This window comes from Glycine max, chromosome 18, assembly GCF_000004515.6.
Source record: "Glycine max cultivar Williams 82 chromosome 18, Glycine_max_v4.0, whole genome shotgun sequence".
Classification (NCBI taxonomy): Eukaryota; Viridiplantae; Streptophyta; class Magnoliopsida; order Fabales; family Fabaceae; genus Glycine; species Glycine max.
Window position 1 is genome coordinate 5,630,482 of NC_038254.2, and position 14,464 is coordinate 5,644,945.

At 33.0% G+C, this 14,464-nt stretch overlaps 2 protein-coding genes across 3 annotated transcripts; one reads left to right on the forward strand and one right to left on the reverse strand.

Annotated features, from left to right (window-relative positions):
- Positions 1–3,901: 3,901 nt before the first annotated feature.
- Positions 3,902–5,961, forward strand: LOC102660067 (uncharacterized). The gene is made up of 2 exons (XM_006602028.4): positions 3,902–5,260; positions 5,541–5,961. Exons 1-2 carry the CDS (start codon positions 4,270–4,272, stop codon positions 5,882–5,884), a joined length of 1,335 nt encoding a protein of 444 aa, XP_006602091.1. The 5' UTR covers positions 3,902–4,269; the 3' UTR covers positions 5,885–5,961.
- A 2,583-nt stretch (positions 5,962–8,544) lies between these two features.
- On the reverse strand, positions 8,545–11,720 carry LOC100787878 (zinc finger CCCH domain-containing protein 66). Of its 2 annotated transcripts, none has more exons than XM_006602030.3 (2): positions 11,402–11,720; positions 8,545–10,842 (listed from the first exon to the last, which is right to left on the reverse strand). In XM_006602030.3, the coding sequence occupies exon 2, from the start codon at positions 10,827–10,829 to the stop codon at positions 9,003–9,005; it is 1,827 nt and encodes a 608-aa protein (XP_006602093.1). In that variant the 5' UTR covers positions 10,830–10,842; positions 11,402–11,720; the 3' UTR covers positions 8,545–9,002. The 2 variants fall into 2 exon arrangements, with proteins under 2 accessions (XP_006602093.1, XP_006602092.1); XM_006602029.3 differs by having other exon boundaries at positions 11,397–11,718.
- Positions 11,721–14,464: the final 2,744 nt, after the last annotated feature.

Genomic DNA, 14,464 nt, shown 5'->3' on the forward strand with positions numbered 1-14,464 from the left:
CGCCAATTAACATAAGGATTAAAAGTGAAAAATAAATAAAATTCAGAAAATCAAAATTAAAGAGCATTGTAATGTACTTGCGTACATGTTTTTTTTTATTGTTATTAAACCCAACATAAAAAAATGAAATAAATAAAAAATATAGAAAAAAAAAAGTTGAATATTTTAGCATAATGATAATAAAAAAAAATTCTAAAAAATGGAATGAAAAGGAGCATGATGTTGGCGTTGGTGGCCTTTCCTCATTTTCGGCAACCAATACACATATCATCATATATACAATCCCTCACTCACTACTCTTTTAAACTGAGTGGGTCACACTAATTAACAAACTCTCTTATGTTCGGATAAATTATATGGTAACAGATAATAAAGAAATTATTATACAAATTAAGACTACGAGTCAGTTTTTTTTTTAACTTAAAAAAATACTTATTTTAAATAAAATAGTTTAGACAAACATATTAAAAAAATTAAAAAATATACTTATTTTATTAAAAAAGTTTTTTCTGTTTTGTATATCATAGTAGCTTTTGATTGGACTATGCTTATTTCTTCTGTTCTGTTGTCACTTTATGTTTAGTATGTAGAGACATTAGAATTTTGTGTTGAATAATTGATGGACCGGGTTAGCTCTCGTTTGAATCAAATTATATCTGACAAGAGTAAGAAGATAATATATATATGACAAAAGTAAAAGAAAATGATACAAGGTTTAGAGTTTGGAAAAGTTGAAAAATAAATAAAACATAACAGTAAAAACAATTTGTTCATGTCTCTCATGCTGTCATCTTATTTCTTACTTTTAATAACCAAAACTTAATTTCCAAATCATTTAGAGTAATAAGTTCAAATCATTCAATGCTTAACAAATAAGATTCCATCAACTTCTAATCTCGCCACTAATTCATTCTTACTATCGTCGTAATCATCATCCTATCATGTACTATCAGCCTTAGTGTCACCATTATTACAACTCTACTTTAATTGTTATGGTTGTTCCTTCATCATCATTCTATATGGACATTGCTATTGTGATTACTACATACTAGTTTTACTTTATTATTATAGTTTTACTACATACTATATATGTAAGTCTAGTTGTCTTAATTCAATATTATCACTAGAAAAATACATGTTTCAAACATCACTAGTAATTATTTTATTATCAGTATAATGTAGGTCTTGTTGGGACAGGTTAATATGGTTGATAACTCATTAACCTATACTCAATCCAATTATAATGGGATAAGTCAAAATAAACTAAACCCAACATGTTAAAAAAATAATTGAATTAGATTGAGTTGATCTAGTTCGCGGGTCAACTCAAACATGCTTACAACCTTATTGTTTAATTGTTATACATTATTGAAATTCTTAGTGGATATTTAATTTCTCATATGTTATCTATGTTCTAGTGAGGATAGAGTCAAAATTAACGAAAAAACAACTAGTAGTTGGTGTTTGAATTGTTATTCATTGTTAAAATCTTTAGTGCATATTTAATTGCTCCTCCACACTTTGGGTTCGAGTAAATATTTAATCCAAATTAACATAAAAGAAACTAATAGTTGGTTTTGCTAATGCACATTATAGTTGCCGACAATGAATCCAAACACATGTTAGTGTTGAAGTCCTTAGTGAATATTTAATTGTCCATCGCATTTGAGTGAGGATTGTCAAAATTAGCATATAAGCAACTAATAGTTAGTGGCTGAATTGTTATAAATTGTTGAAGTCTTTAGTGTTTATTCAATTGTTCATCTGCAATTTACCTTTGAGTGAGGATATAGTTAAAGTTAATATTATAATAAATGTTGAAGTCTTAGTGTATATTTAATTGTTCATTTGTGATTTATGTTTGAGTGATAATATAATCAAAATAAACATAAAAATAACAAATACTCGGTGCTTGAATTAATATACATTTTTTAAATCCTTAGTGCATATTTAATTGTCCATCTGTGATCCGCATTCGAGTGAGAAAAATTAACATAAAAGCAATGGCTGGTTGGTTCTTGAATTATTATAAATTGTTGAAGTCCTTAATGCATATTGAATTGCACATCCACAATTTATGTTTGAATGAGGATATAGTCAAAGTTAACGTTATAATAAATTGTTGAAGTCTTAGTGTATATTTAATTGTTGATCTGTGATCTACGTTCGAGTGATGATATGGTCAAAATAAACATAAAAGCAACAAATAGTTTATTCTTGAATTGATATACATTTTTTAAATTCTTAGTGCATAATTAATTGTCCATCTATGATTCGCATTCGAATCATAATAAAGTCAAAATTAACATAGAAGCAATGGCTAGTTGGTGCTTGAATTATTATATATTGTTGAAGTCCTTAGTGCATATTTGATTGCCCACCTACAATTTATGTTTGAGTGAGGATATAGTCAAAGTTAATGTTGTAATAAATTGTTGAAGTCTAAGTATATATTTAATTGTTCATATGTGATCTACCTTTGAGTGATGATGTAATCAAAATAAACGGAAAAACAACAAATAGTCCGTGCTTGAATTAATATACATTTTTTAAATCCTTACTGCATATTTAATTGTCCATATGTGGTCCGCATTCAAGTGAGAATAAAGTCAAGTTTAACATAAAAGCAACTACTAGTTTATGCTTAAATTATTATAAATTGTTGAAGTCCGTGTATATTTAATTATTCATCCATAATTTACGTTTGAGTGAGAATGTAGTCAAAGTTAACGTTATAATAAATTGTTGAATTATTAGTGTATATTTAATTGTCTATATGTGATATGTTGAGGGATGATATAGTAAAAACAAGCTTAAAAGCAACAAATATTCAGAGCTTGAATTGATATACATTTTTTAAAATCTTTAGTGTATATTTAATTGTTCATTTGTGATATGCATTTGAGTGAGAATAAAACCAAAATTAACATAAAAGCAATGACTAATTAGTGCTTGAATTGTTATGGGTTAAAATCCTTAGTGCATATTTAATTGTCATCCGCAATTTGCGTTTGGGTGTAGCTTTAGTCAAACGTAACATAAAAGCAATTAATCGCTAATGCTTATGAGCTACGGTTGCCGACAATGAATCCAAACACGTGCTAAGTTTTTAGAGTTTTTTGCATTTGAGAAAATTTTAAATAATACTCTAAAAATCAAAACATCTTGCTTAATCACGTTTTTACTCTCTTAAACATTGATGATTTGATTTCTGCTGTGTAACATGGAAAAGAACAATATGAATTCTGAAAGGAAAAAAATACATGTACACGCTTTTTATTAATTATCTGAGAATCAACAAAGAAAGGGTGAATTCACATATTTGACAGAAGTCACAGGAATAAGTTCGTACATAAATCATTTTATTTAGGTACAACGTAGTATTAGTAATACTTTTAAATGACATCATAATGCATAATGAAAGAAAACAAATCCCACGTTTATGATTTCATAAAGTAGTTGGAACAAACACAGCCATATAAGTCAGTATCTTCGGCTGCAGAACCCAATAAAAATTTTCATCCCTAAAGCCACTGACATCACCAGTTACATTCTAATCTGACTAAAACAAAAGAAAACATAGACATAATACAAAGTAACAATGTCTCACCCTACACACAAAATGACAAATGGACATAATCAGTTTCCTCGGTTAGAGCATTGAGGTCCAATCCTCATCCCTCAGTTTCTGTCGAAAGTAAATAAAATGCTAAAAACCACATCCCAAGTGGAGAACCTCACTTCTCACAGGACATGCTTTTCCTTTTCTAGCGTTTTGAAAGTACTTTGAACTTCAAAACAAGGTGACAAAAGGTGTCACGTTAACGCGCCCCAAGAGCGTGGCCACTGTTTGCTTAAAACTGGGAAAAACACAGCACAAATTCAGCACAAAAAATGGCTTTACAACGCGCGTGGAGACAAGCCACTGCACTATATATCAATGTGCAAAAGCAAAGAACCACTCACTCACAACGCCAGACTACTCATCTACTCATTTTCATTTTCTAAGTACTTTGCTCTTTCTCACATTCAAATGCAAAGCCCGCCACCCTTTTTCTTCCTTGATGTAGCAAAATTCAAATCCCACTTTAGATTGTTCCCAATTCCCATTGCCTTTTCTATTTGGAAACTATGGCTTTATCATTGGAAGTTTGAGATTCCAACACCCCCATTTCACTTTTCCTTTTTTTGGTTTTAAAAATTTAGTTTTTTTTCTTCTTTTCTTCTCACTTTGCTTGTTTCCCTTTTGTTTCCTAGATCATTCAAAACATGAAGAAGCTCTCATCAACTTCTTCTCATGCATCCCCATCTTCTTTATCCACCACAAGTTTGGACCCAACTATGTGCACCTCCAAAAGCACCACTTCAGGGTGTCTCACTGCTATCTTGCGCAAAATTCTTTGCTCTGATGGCCTTCCAAGGGACCAAATTAGAGAACTTGATTCATCAAATGCTATGTTGAGTGGCAAAGATCAAAACTTGAAGGCTAAGCAGAATACTGAGATCGATACTACTACTACTACTACTTCTGCTACTAGTATTATTACTACTACTACTACTCCTGGGATAGTGGCGAGGTTAATGGGTTTGGAAACAATTGAGATACCTTGTGGATCAAAACCAAATTCACTTTCGCGTAGCAGATCCATGAATTCTGTGGACTATTTGGGAGTATGCAATGGAATGGAGGAGGTTCTGCATAAGAGGGTTAAGTCCACATTGTCTTTTAGGGAGGCTCCAACTTTTCTTCTACATGAAAGTGACAAGTTTTTGGAGCTAAATTTTGAAGGTGAAGGTGGTGAGGGTAGAGAATTCAAGTCCAATGGGAGAAAGAGGGAACCGGGTTGTGCAGAATTGAAGCAGAAAGTGCGATCAGAGAGAGGTGAGTTGAGGGAAAACAAAAGAGAAAAAGTGTGTGATGAGAAGGTTTTGATTGAGAAGGGGAAACTTGGAAAAAAAAGGGTCTCTGATGTGTCTAGTGGGAGTGTTGGAAGTGGTGGTAAGCTTCAAGAAATCACCAACACTTTGCATCCTTCCAAGGCTTCTTCTGAAAAGAAGAAGTGTTTTGATGATTATGAAGCAGTGAAATTGTCTCAGAACATGAAGTGCAAGGAAGTTGCGGTTGGTGAAAAGCAGAAGAGGAGGAGGAAAAAGAAGAAAACAATTTGTCAGAAAGAAAACAAGATAGAAGTTGAAACCAAGTCAGAAGATTCAAGCCCAGTTTCTGTCCTTGATTTTGAGCGTGAAGCTTGTGCAACAGGTTTGTTTCCTTCGATAATTTGAGTTACACTTTATTTTGCTTTTGATATACATTATGTGAATGTTTGAATTCATGTTGGATAATCCAAAATTAAATTGAAATACCAGTGAACATGATTTTAGATAAATGTTCACATGTTTGGTCTCAAATCGAATAATTTTACTTCAAAACTAATTTTAACCAAATTCACACTATGTCCGCTCAATAGATTATGTTCAAGTTTTGAAGTTTCTATTAGGAATTGCAAATGAACTAATTGCAGTGGTACATTCTTTTGCAGTTGGTTTGAGTGCAAGAAGAAAATTGTCACCAAAGCTTGACAATGATCAGCACCTTCCTGTGAGATCTGATGGTAACTTGATGATTGATGATGAGAGTAAGGTTGAGGCAATTGACAACAACAAACATGAAGGGTCAAAGAAAAAAGAGATGAATGGCCAGGAGTATATAGATATTTGGGTTGAAGTTTGCAGAATAGTTGAAGATGAATTGGCTGAATCAAATAAGATACATATATGGACCAATAAACAAGGTGATTTAGGTAGCATAAGTGCGGATTTTGAGTCAGAAATATTTGATCACTTGCTAAATGAGCTTGTGGATCAACTTGCTGGCATCCACTGACAACTTTGCAACTTCTTCAAAATTTGTAAATTGAGCATATTGACATAAAGTGTATAAAGATTTAAATTTCCTTACTACTTTTCCGTTTTTATTTTTTCCCTATCTCACCTAGTGCTGCATCCAGGAAGATTCTTAAATTTGTTTTTGATGAATTCTTTGAGATATGAGCGAAAATTTGAAAGCAAATTGATCAAGGGAGACAAACAGATGCTTTTGGTTTAGGACCAAATTCTCATGTATGTACGTGCTTTAATACATTAATAGGTAATTATAGAATAAATTGCATTTTCCTTCTCAAATATATACCTCAATTATATTCTTTTTCTTTGAGAATGTGCTTGCAGGATTGCCATATTTACAGTATTGCCGTTAATGAAAACGCATCTTTTTTTGTGTGTTTTCACTAGTTTTCAAAATGAAAAGGAGAATGGTGTGTTTGATTTTTATTTTAAAAAACTATTTCTAGTTTAAAATAAACAATAAAAGGTGACATTCACTCCAAAGTGCGTGTTTTACCATGTGTAGCTAATGACTCACATTCTTGATAGTTAAGATCACAAAAGTGTTATGTATTGGGAAACATTTGTTGTGGCATGGCTTTTTGTTTCGGTGGGGGATAGTTTAGAGGGTTATTTAATATTTGCATGTGCTATATGCCAAATATGATATAGCCTTGCCGATAGTGTAATTCTTCTCTCTTTTGGTGAAGCCTACTACGTATTTTCGTTTGGGGTATCTCTTATGGCCCTGTTATTAATAAAATTCTTTTTGCTTTGGCTGAACAAAAAAAAAAAGAAGATAATGAGAAAATATCTGTAGTTGTTTCTGTTTTTTGTTTTTTAAAACACCTACTTAGAAAATAATTTCAAAACTTGATAGATTTTGAATGTTAACTTTAATTAATGAATTGTGTTATAAAACAATTTTTAACACCGATAAGAGAAATTAATCAAACATCCTGAAAGCAACCTTCAACTGTTGCTTTCTTAGTTTTTTTTAACTGCACTTTAGTTCTAAAAACCATAAAACAAAAAACAGTTCAAAGAAACAAATATTCTAATATTCAGTTATAACTTGTTCAACTATTCCGTTAATATTAAATTTTAAAAGTGTAATAGGATATATTATATATGCATTAAGAGCATATTTAAATTTTAAGGATAGACATACACATTTATATATATCAGGGAGAGGGGGATGAAAAAGTCCTCTATCTAGAAATTTTTCACCATGTTTTCTTGAAGAAAAATATTATTTCACCAATCAAGTCATAGGTAACATTGATACTTAATGATTTTTCACAAAGTGACAACCAAAGATATAACTAGTACAAATCACATACATTTTTGGAACACCAGGAACAAATAGCTTTGGAGGGGATGTTTAAGGGTTATATAAGTTATTCAAAAGTTTAACCAAATTAAAATTAACATTAAAAATTTAAAGAAACTTTAAACGTTTTGGACTCTAATTCTGTTAGTTGGATTTATCCTATCTCATCGTCATTTGAATTTAAAAGTTAATTTTTGGAAAATTCATTGTTGGCATATTAAGCACTACAATAAGAAACCTTTGTTATCATGTTATGGTATACCCACTCTTATTTAAGATGATTTTGAGAGATTTACACATTATGCAAATAAATCTTTGAAGATAATGCAATCGTTGTTATATAAATGGCACAACTTTTCTTAACTATGTTGTTGGGTAACTACAACCACAAATTATTCCCCTTTGTTATGGTTATCTACATTTATCTTTTTCTTTAAAAGAAATTAAAGTAGGTCAAATATATGGCAACTCATTCAATCATTTTTAAAATAGCCACATAAAAAATGCCTGCCAGGTGGAAAAATAAAAATTTACTCTTCATTAACCCAAAAGAATAGGGGGGAAATAAAGTTTACTGAGCTGTACTCCTCACTTTATGCTTTCTTTAAATGCCATAAAAATAAAGGAACAAATACGAAGAAAAAAAAAAAGACTAGATGCGCATGCGGGGTGAGAATATTTGTACGTGGATTCCACCAGCATTTTTTCCCCTTTGTCAGCAGTTTTCTATCATTCCAAATAGCAGAAAAATTATTGGAAAATGTATTTTCTATTCTTTTCTTTCCCTCACATTGTAACAATGTTAATTGTAACAATTTTCAATGTGCACCAAAGCTAGCTACCAATTAAGGATCAAAGTCCTTTTATATAGGATTGAGTCACTCTGTATTGAAGTTTCACAAAAAGCCAAGGCCAACAAGTTGAGCTTTTCGTAAATGCCTTTTCTTAGTGCTCCACAAACTTCTCATTCAGAGCCAAAGAACCAATGAATATAATATTTCGTGGCTTAAAGTAGCATGTAGAATCATCAAAGGTACATATGGAAATGTTATCTACCAAGTTCACATCCTTGTTGTCTACAACAATAGCCAAAACATGCAGCATAAATAGTAGTTACAAGTGGCACACGTATCCTATATTTGCAAACACCAACATTTGGAATTTGTCTCCTCCCAGATTTAAATGGATCAAACCAACTTAAACATTTTATGGTTAAAGTTGCCAAAAGTTAAAATGGATAATAGCAAGAACAACAATAAGTCGTACACATATCAGTGTCCTACCAAAAAAAAATGAATAATTCATAAAGTCGAGCTATGAATTCAAAATTAGAAGTCTCAGTGCATTTGTTCCACTCTTGGTTGCTGGGAAGTTACAACTCAATAGAGCATGACGACAAATAACAGGAAAATAAAAAAAATAAGGGAAAAAAATGGAATCAAATACCCTAGAAGGTAGTTACCGGAGCAGAAAACTTGCATCCTGCCCAACTTCTACACTGTTGCCACGGGAAACATTTAACCACAATTTCTACGAATTGTCGCCTATATAATGAATATTTATGAAATTAAAAAATAATAATAATTAAATAAATAAACTAGACTTGTGTTGCATAGAGGATTCAATCCCATTTTTGACATTGCATTCATGCAACCATGTACAATTGCTATAGCCTATAGCATTGCAGCTGCTCTTCAACACTATATAGTTCACAAGTTAATGAAGCAAAGACACCTCTGGATCATCAACACTTGGTAGCACAGTGGCTGTAGCCATTGTAAAAGGACTACTGCTTCAAAAATCCAGAAGAAGAAGATTTGCTCGGCTTTTTTAGTTCATCGCCACGGATGGACCAATCTAACTTGCCATCAGAGGGACCCCAACCAGAGAAGGTAGAAGGCTCAGCAGCAGTAGAGGTAGCAGAAGGAAAGTCAGAATCAATGTTAACCATATTAGGCTCAACAAAGCTCTGGCTCCGATTAGCAAAGGCAGCATTTCTTGGATTCAAAGGCATTGTGGCTGCAGTCCCAGATGGATCAACCCTGAATGAGGGTGATCCAATCACACTTGAATTGTAAGGGTTGGAAGGATAGCCTCTCAGTTGCTGATTCACATTTTGATGCACTTGAATTCTGGCTGGATACTGTATCTGAGACCCAAAAATGTCGTCGAGGTTAGTAGGTTGCACTCCTGCAAGCCTATTGAACTCCCCGGTATAATCACCAACTGATGGACTATTAGGCATGGAGTTATTCCAGTTAGAAGGTGATGAAAGACCAGCCATCCCCTCCATCATTAGGTGCTGCTGCATCAAAAGTCTATGATTTTCAATTCCAAGCAATTCCATATCCAATTCAACATCTCTAGCATTTAGTGCAGATTTCAATCTGCTTTGGGGCAGCTGAAGGGTAGGAACTGTAGCATGAGACTGAGAGTGCCACATGGTTTCACCCGCAGGAGAAGAACCTCTGGATGGAGTCAAAGGTGGGGTTGAGGCAGGTGGTATCAAGGAAGATGGAGAACCCAGTGTGAAAGGGTCCAACGAAGGAGTACTAACAGAATATGATCTGGGCGAAGGCATAGCAGAACCAGTGGAAGCATACACGGGGCGGAGATCCTCCACATTGTGAGCAAAGAAACAAACTCTTCTGGTGCATCCTGTCTCCTTGCAAAGCCGTGTTTTATATTGCGCAGGGTGAAGCCAGCACTCAAAAATACCATGTGCATAATCACAGGCATCCCCCTTGCTGCAGGATCCCTTTCGAAACTCGGGGCAAGGGACACAGCTATATTGATATCTCCTTGGATCACGGCGCCTTGCATTTTCCCCAGGATGAACAAAGGGGCACTCAGTCCAATCGTGAGAATAAGCTCTTGAACAAGGCCTCACTTTGAATGTATACATCCTAAACTCATCTGAGCTATATATCCCATTTTTTATGTCTGGAAGAGAGAGGTCAACCGGATAATCTTTCTTCTCAGTCCCATCTTTGGAAACCTGAAATGCATCTACATCTTGCTGTTGCTGTTTCTCCATTTGGCCAACCGCTTCCTCAAATGGAAGGCAAGCCTCATCAATACCATCTGCACCTTCTAGTATGGCTTGTAGTATCCTCTTTCTTGAATTGAATACACCATTAGACACCGAGAAAATCAAGTCGCACGACCTGTTCCCATTGGCATCAACAGTACTAACATCTGCCGATGCATCGAGCAAAAGCTTGATGATTTCAAGGGAGGCAGAAGAACCCCCAGCGACAGCACAATGAAGGGCAGTAGCCCCATCTGACCCACTAGCCCGGTTAACATCAACAAGACCCGTCCCAAGAATATAAGATAACACACTTTTGCTTCCAAACATGGCCGCAATCATAAGAGGGGTCCTCTCTTCAAAACACAATACCTTTGAGCCAACCCTCCTTCCATACCACAACCCCACCTCATCAAAATCACGACCCTCTTTTTCAACAGCATCTCTGAAAGCCCTTACATCATCGGCGGCCGAAAACTCGAGCAAAGCAGAAATTTCATGATGCAACCCTTCTTGTCTTCCATACTCATCCCCCATTATTAAACCAGTTTGGGAAGGTTTTCTCTTGGAACCACTGCACATGATTTCACAGAATCTACAAAATCACAATTGAAAGAACAAATTCAATATGCTATTGCACCACAAGAGAATATCTCGAATTTAAAGCTCACAACTTCCCTTAAAAGATCTCAGTTTAACCTAACCAACAAAAAGGACTCGGATAAAGTGATAGAAAAGACAAACTATCCCCATTTTGTGGATGTTGATAACAGATGAGGCATCTAACCATTTGCATAGTTACAAAATCATGAATTTAGTAACAAGCTTTAGCTTCAGTTATCAATCTTATTAGTTTATCAAAACAACAATTCTAAAAATAACACAAATCCCGATAACAGAAAACTGAAAAAGAAAAAACGAATAATTTGCCAATCTTAACAAACATCAAACAAAAACCTGTCTTTTTAACAGGGTGCCACAGAAAGCACATTCTTTTTTCACGTGACCACGCTAATTCACTCTCCAATATTTTCTTAACAACCAAGTAAAAACATTGCACCCTCGGAAACTTTAAAAAGATCCAATTTTTAGCGCAAACTAAAAGACCCATTAAGAAGAAGAAAAAGAAAAAAAAGGAAAGAAGCATACCTTACACAAACAAAGAAACAGCACCAAAGCTCGTGAATTTGGGGTTTTTCTGTGTTTTGCTTTAAACTACGAAGCTTTTTGAGAGAGAGAGAAAGACTGGGAGGGAAAGAAGAGAAGAAAACAGAGAGGACAAACTTTGGGGTCAAAAGGGAAGGTCGCACTAGTCACTAGCACTTGTTTCTCTTAAGCTGTTTTTTTTATGTATTTCTGGTTTATTTTTAATTTCTAACTTTTTTTTTAATAGCATTTTTTCTAGAGGAGAATCAGTTAAGAGTTTAATAAATCATTAGAATAATTTTAATATTTTTTATTATTTTAATACATCTAGACTTTTTTATTATAACTGATTCTTTTTTATTTATTAAAAATTTTGCAAACTCTCTTTCTCTCTCTCTAATTTAGAGATTCATTATATAAATTATAAACCAATCAATTCTTTATTCTAATAATTATCATTTTTGCTAAACAAAATTCCCAAATATGACTTTTTCTGAAATTTTTCATTCAATCGCGTTGACTAATTTACATTGCTAATTAAGTCACGTTTTACATCAAGAAAAAATGTAAGGTAAAAATTTTATTAGGATTTAATAAAAATAATAATTAGGTAGGTCGAATGATAAAATATTTAAAATATTAGTATTAGAGAAATAATAATCATATTAAATTATTCTAACAAAAATTTAGGTTTTATAACTTATCAAAAGAAAAATTATTATTACTAAACTAATTTTATAGATAAATCTTTTGATTTGTTTAATTGTGATATGATGATATTAGATTTTTTTTAAAAAAAAAGATGATATAAGATTATTACTTTATCATGATACAGTCAATTTGTTTGGTATGCTGCCAGGATATAATTCTCTTATCTTATTACCTATAATACTCTATTAATGTATCCAAACAAGAAGTTAGGTTAGAAATCAAAACCACAAAATAGTCTTCTCATCTCTCTTAGTTTTAGTTTGAAAAATATTAAAAATCAATTTTTAAATTTTAATTGTAGTTTTTTCTCTAATTTTTAATTTCAAAATAAGCTTCTTCACACCTATTAGTTTAAAGGTGTATTTTTGTAGTGAAGACAACAATAATATCGATATTGATGGTATTGGTAGTGGTAAAAGTGGTGACGGTACCAATATCAACGGTTAGTGGTGGCGACAATAGTGTATTATTGATATCAATTCTATGAAATTCTTTAAGTATGTCTTATGTAAGGTTAAAAATATTTTGAAGATAATATGGAAGTTCATGTCACACATGGTGTTGCAAATTAATTTAATATCATATATTAGGTGTAGGTGTTAGAATAGTCTTGCATTGGTTGAATTTTCAAGCTTTGGAATGTAATAGAATGTGAACATGAACATGTGCATTATGTATCATTGTTTACTTCTATTTTACTTTTTTTAAAAGTATTTTGAAATTTAAAAAAAATTGACTTTTAGACCCATTGACTCAAAAATTAACCAATCTGTTTGTGATTGGATTGATTTGAGTTAAGTTTTATAAAAAAAATTTACACAAATCCAATCCAACCCAACCTGTAGAATTTTGTTTGGATTTGTCAAATCCTACCCAATCCAACCTCATTGACTCCCCTGAGAAGGGATTTTTATTTAAAAGTGAGTGGACCGAATGGTAATTTTAGAAATTCAAAATGTAAATAAAAGGGTGTGAAGAAGAAGAAAAAAGATGTATGAAAACAAAGGACCTAAAGAAAATTGTGAATTGGTAATTTGTTAATCCAACCTAATTATTGATGGGCTACATGAGATGGTCCATAACTAGCATGTACCTCCCATTTTGCATCCTGCATCTCCCAAAAGACTCCAAGGTACAAAAATATTCCTTTAGCAGACACTCCTATCAGGATATTTTTTCAAAATAGTTATTTTAGAATATAATTTTTCGTATGTCAGGATACCTATTCTAAAAAAAGGTTTTCCCAAGTACTTATTTTATTTCAAAATAATTATTCCAAAATATGTAAACTATATTCCAAAAATGCTATTCCGGAATATAGTTTTTGTGTTGATAGTTTATTAGATGATAGTTGATAGTTGATAGTTTTAGAGAATTGTTTTAGAAAGAAGACTATGTCATTGATTTCTTGGATAATCAATTATAACAGACCAATCGTTTATTTATAGGCTCAAGTCACCAAACTCTCAATGGTGGTGAATGTTTCTACATTACTTTAGGTCTTTCTAGAGTTTTCATGATAGATTAGTATCATGATAGCTCTAGATTCGTCTATCTTATACATACACTTATAGTTCTAGATTGTTCTACCATATTCATACACATTATAGTTCTAGATTGTTCTACCATATTCATACACACTATAGTTCTAGGATATTCTACTATTTTCATACATATTATATTTAAGAATATTCTAGAAATTTGTAACAATTTCAACATTTTGTATTCCAAAATGTAGGTTATCGTATTCCGAAATAGGTGGCAGGTCCCCCCTTCCTTTCTTCAAACTCAAGCCCGTGTTGCTAAGCCGTTGTGCCACAATGTGTTGTGTCTGTACCTCCGTGCCATCATGCACCACCTTCTTGCATCAACCTAGGGTCGCCACATGGAACGGTAGGGAAGGTACAAACGACAATGATTTTGGTGTAGTCGGTGATGATTTGACAGTCGTCGGGAAGGTGATTGGTGGAGGGTAGTTTGAGCTAGCCACAAGTGGCTGTGGTGGTGGGGTAGGGGGAGAACGTGCAGACTTTCTTTTCGTCGTCATTGAAGTCGTTGGTTTGGATGAGGGTGCCATTAGGTGCTTGGGCGGCACATGGAAGAGGGAGGGACAGGCGGTGTTAAGGTTAAGGGTATTTTTTACCATTAAGACTTTTTGAGAGGTGCAGGATACAAATACTTCCATAACTCCATATGTTTTGTTTTTTCATATTTTGCATCTATATTAATGATATAATAATAATTAACATGAATATTATCTTTATATAAAATTACCAATTTATTATTATATTTTAATATTATCATTATACTCGTACATTGGAGCAACACAATGGATTTATTTCCATACATCTACATAGGTA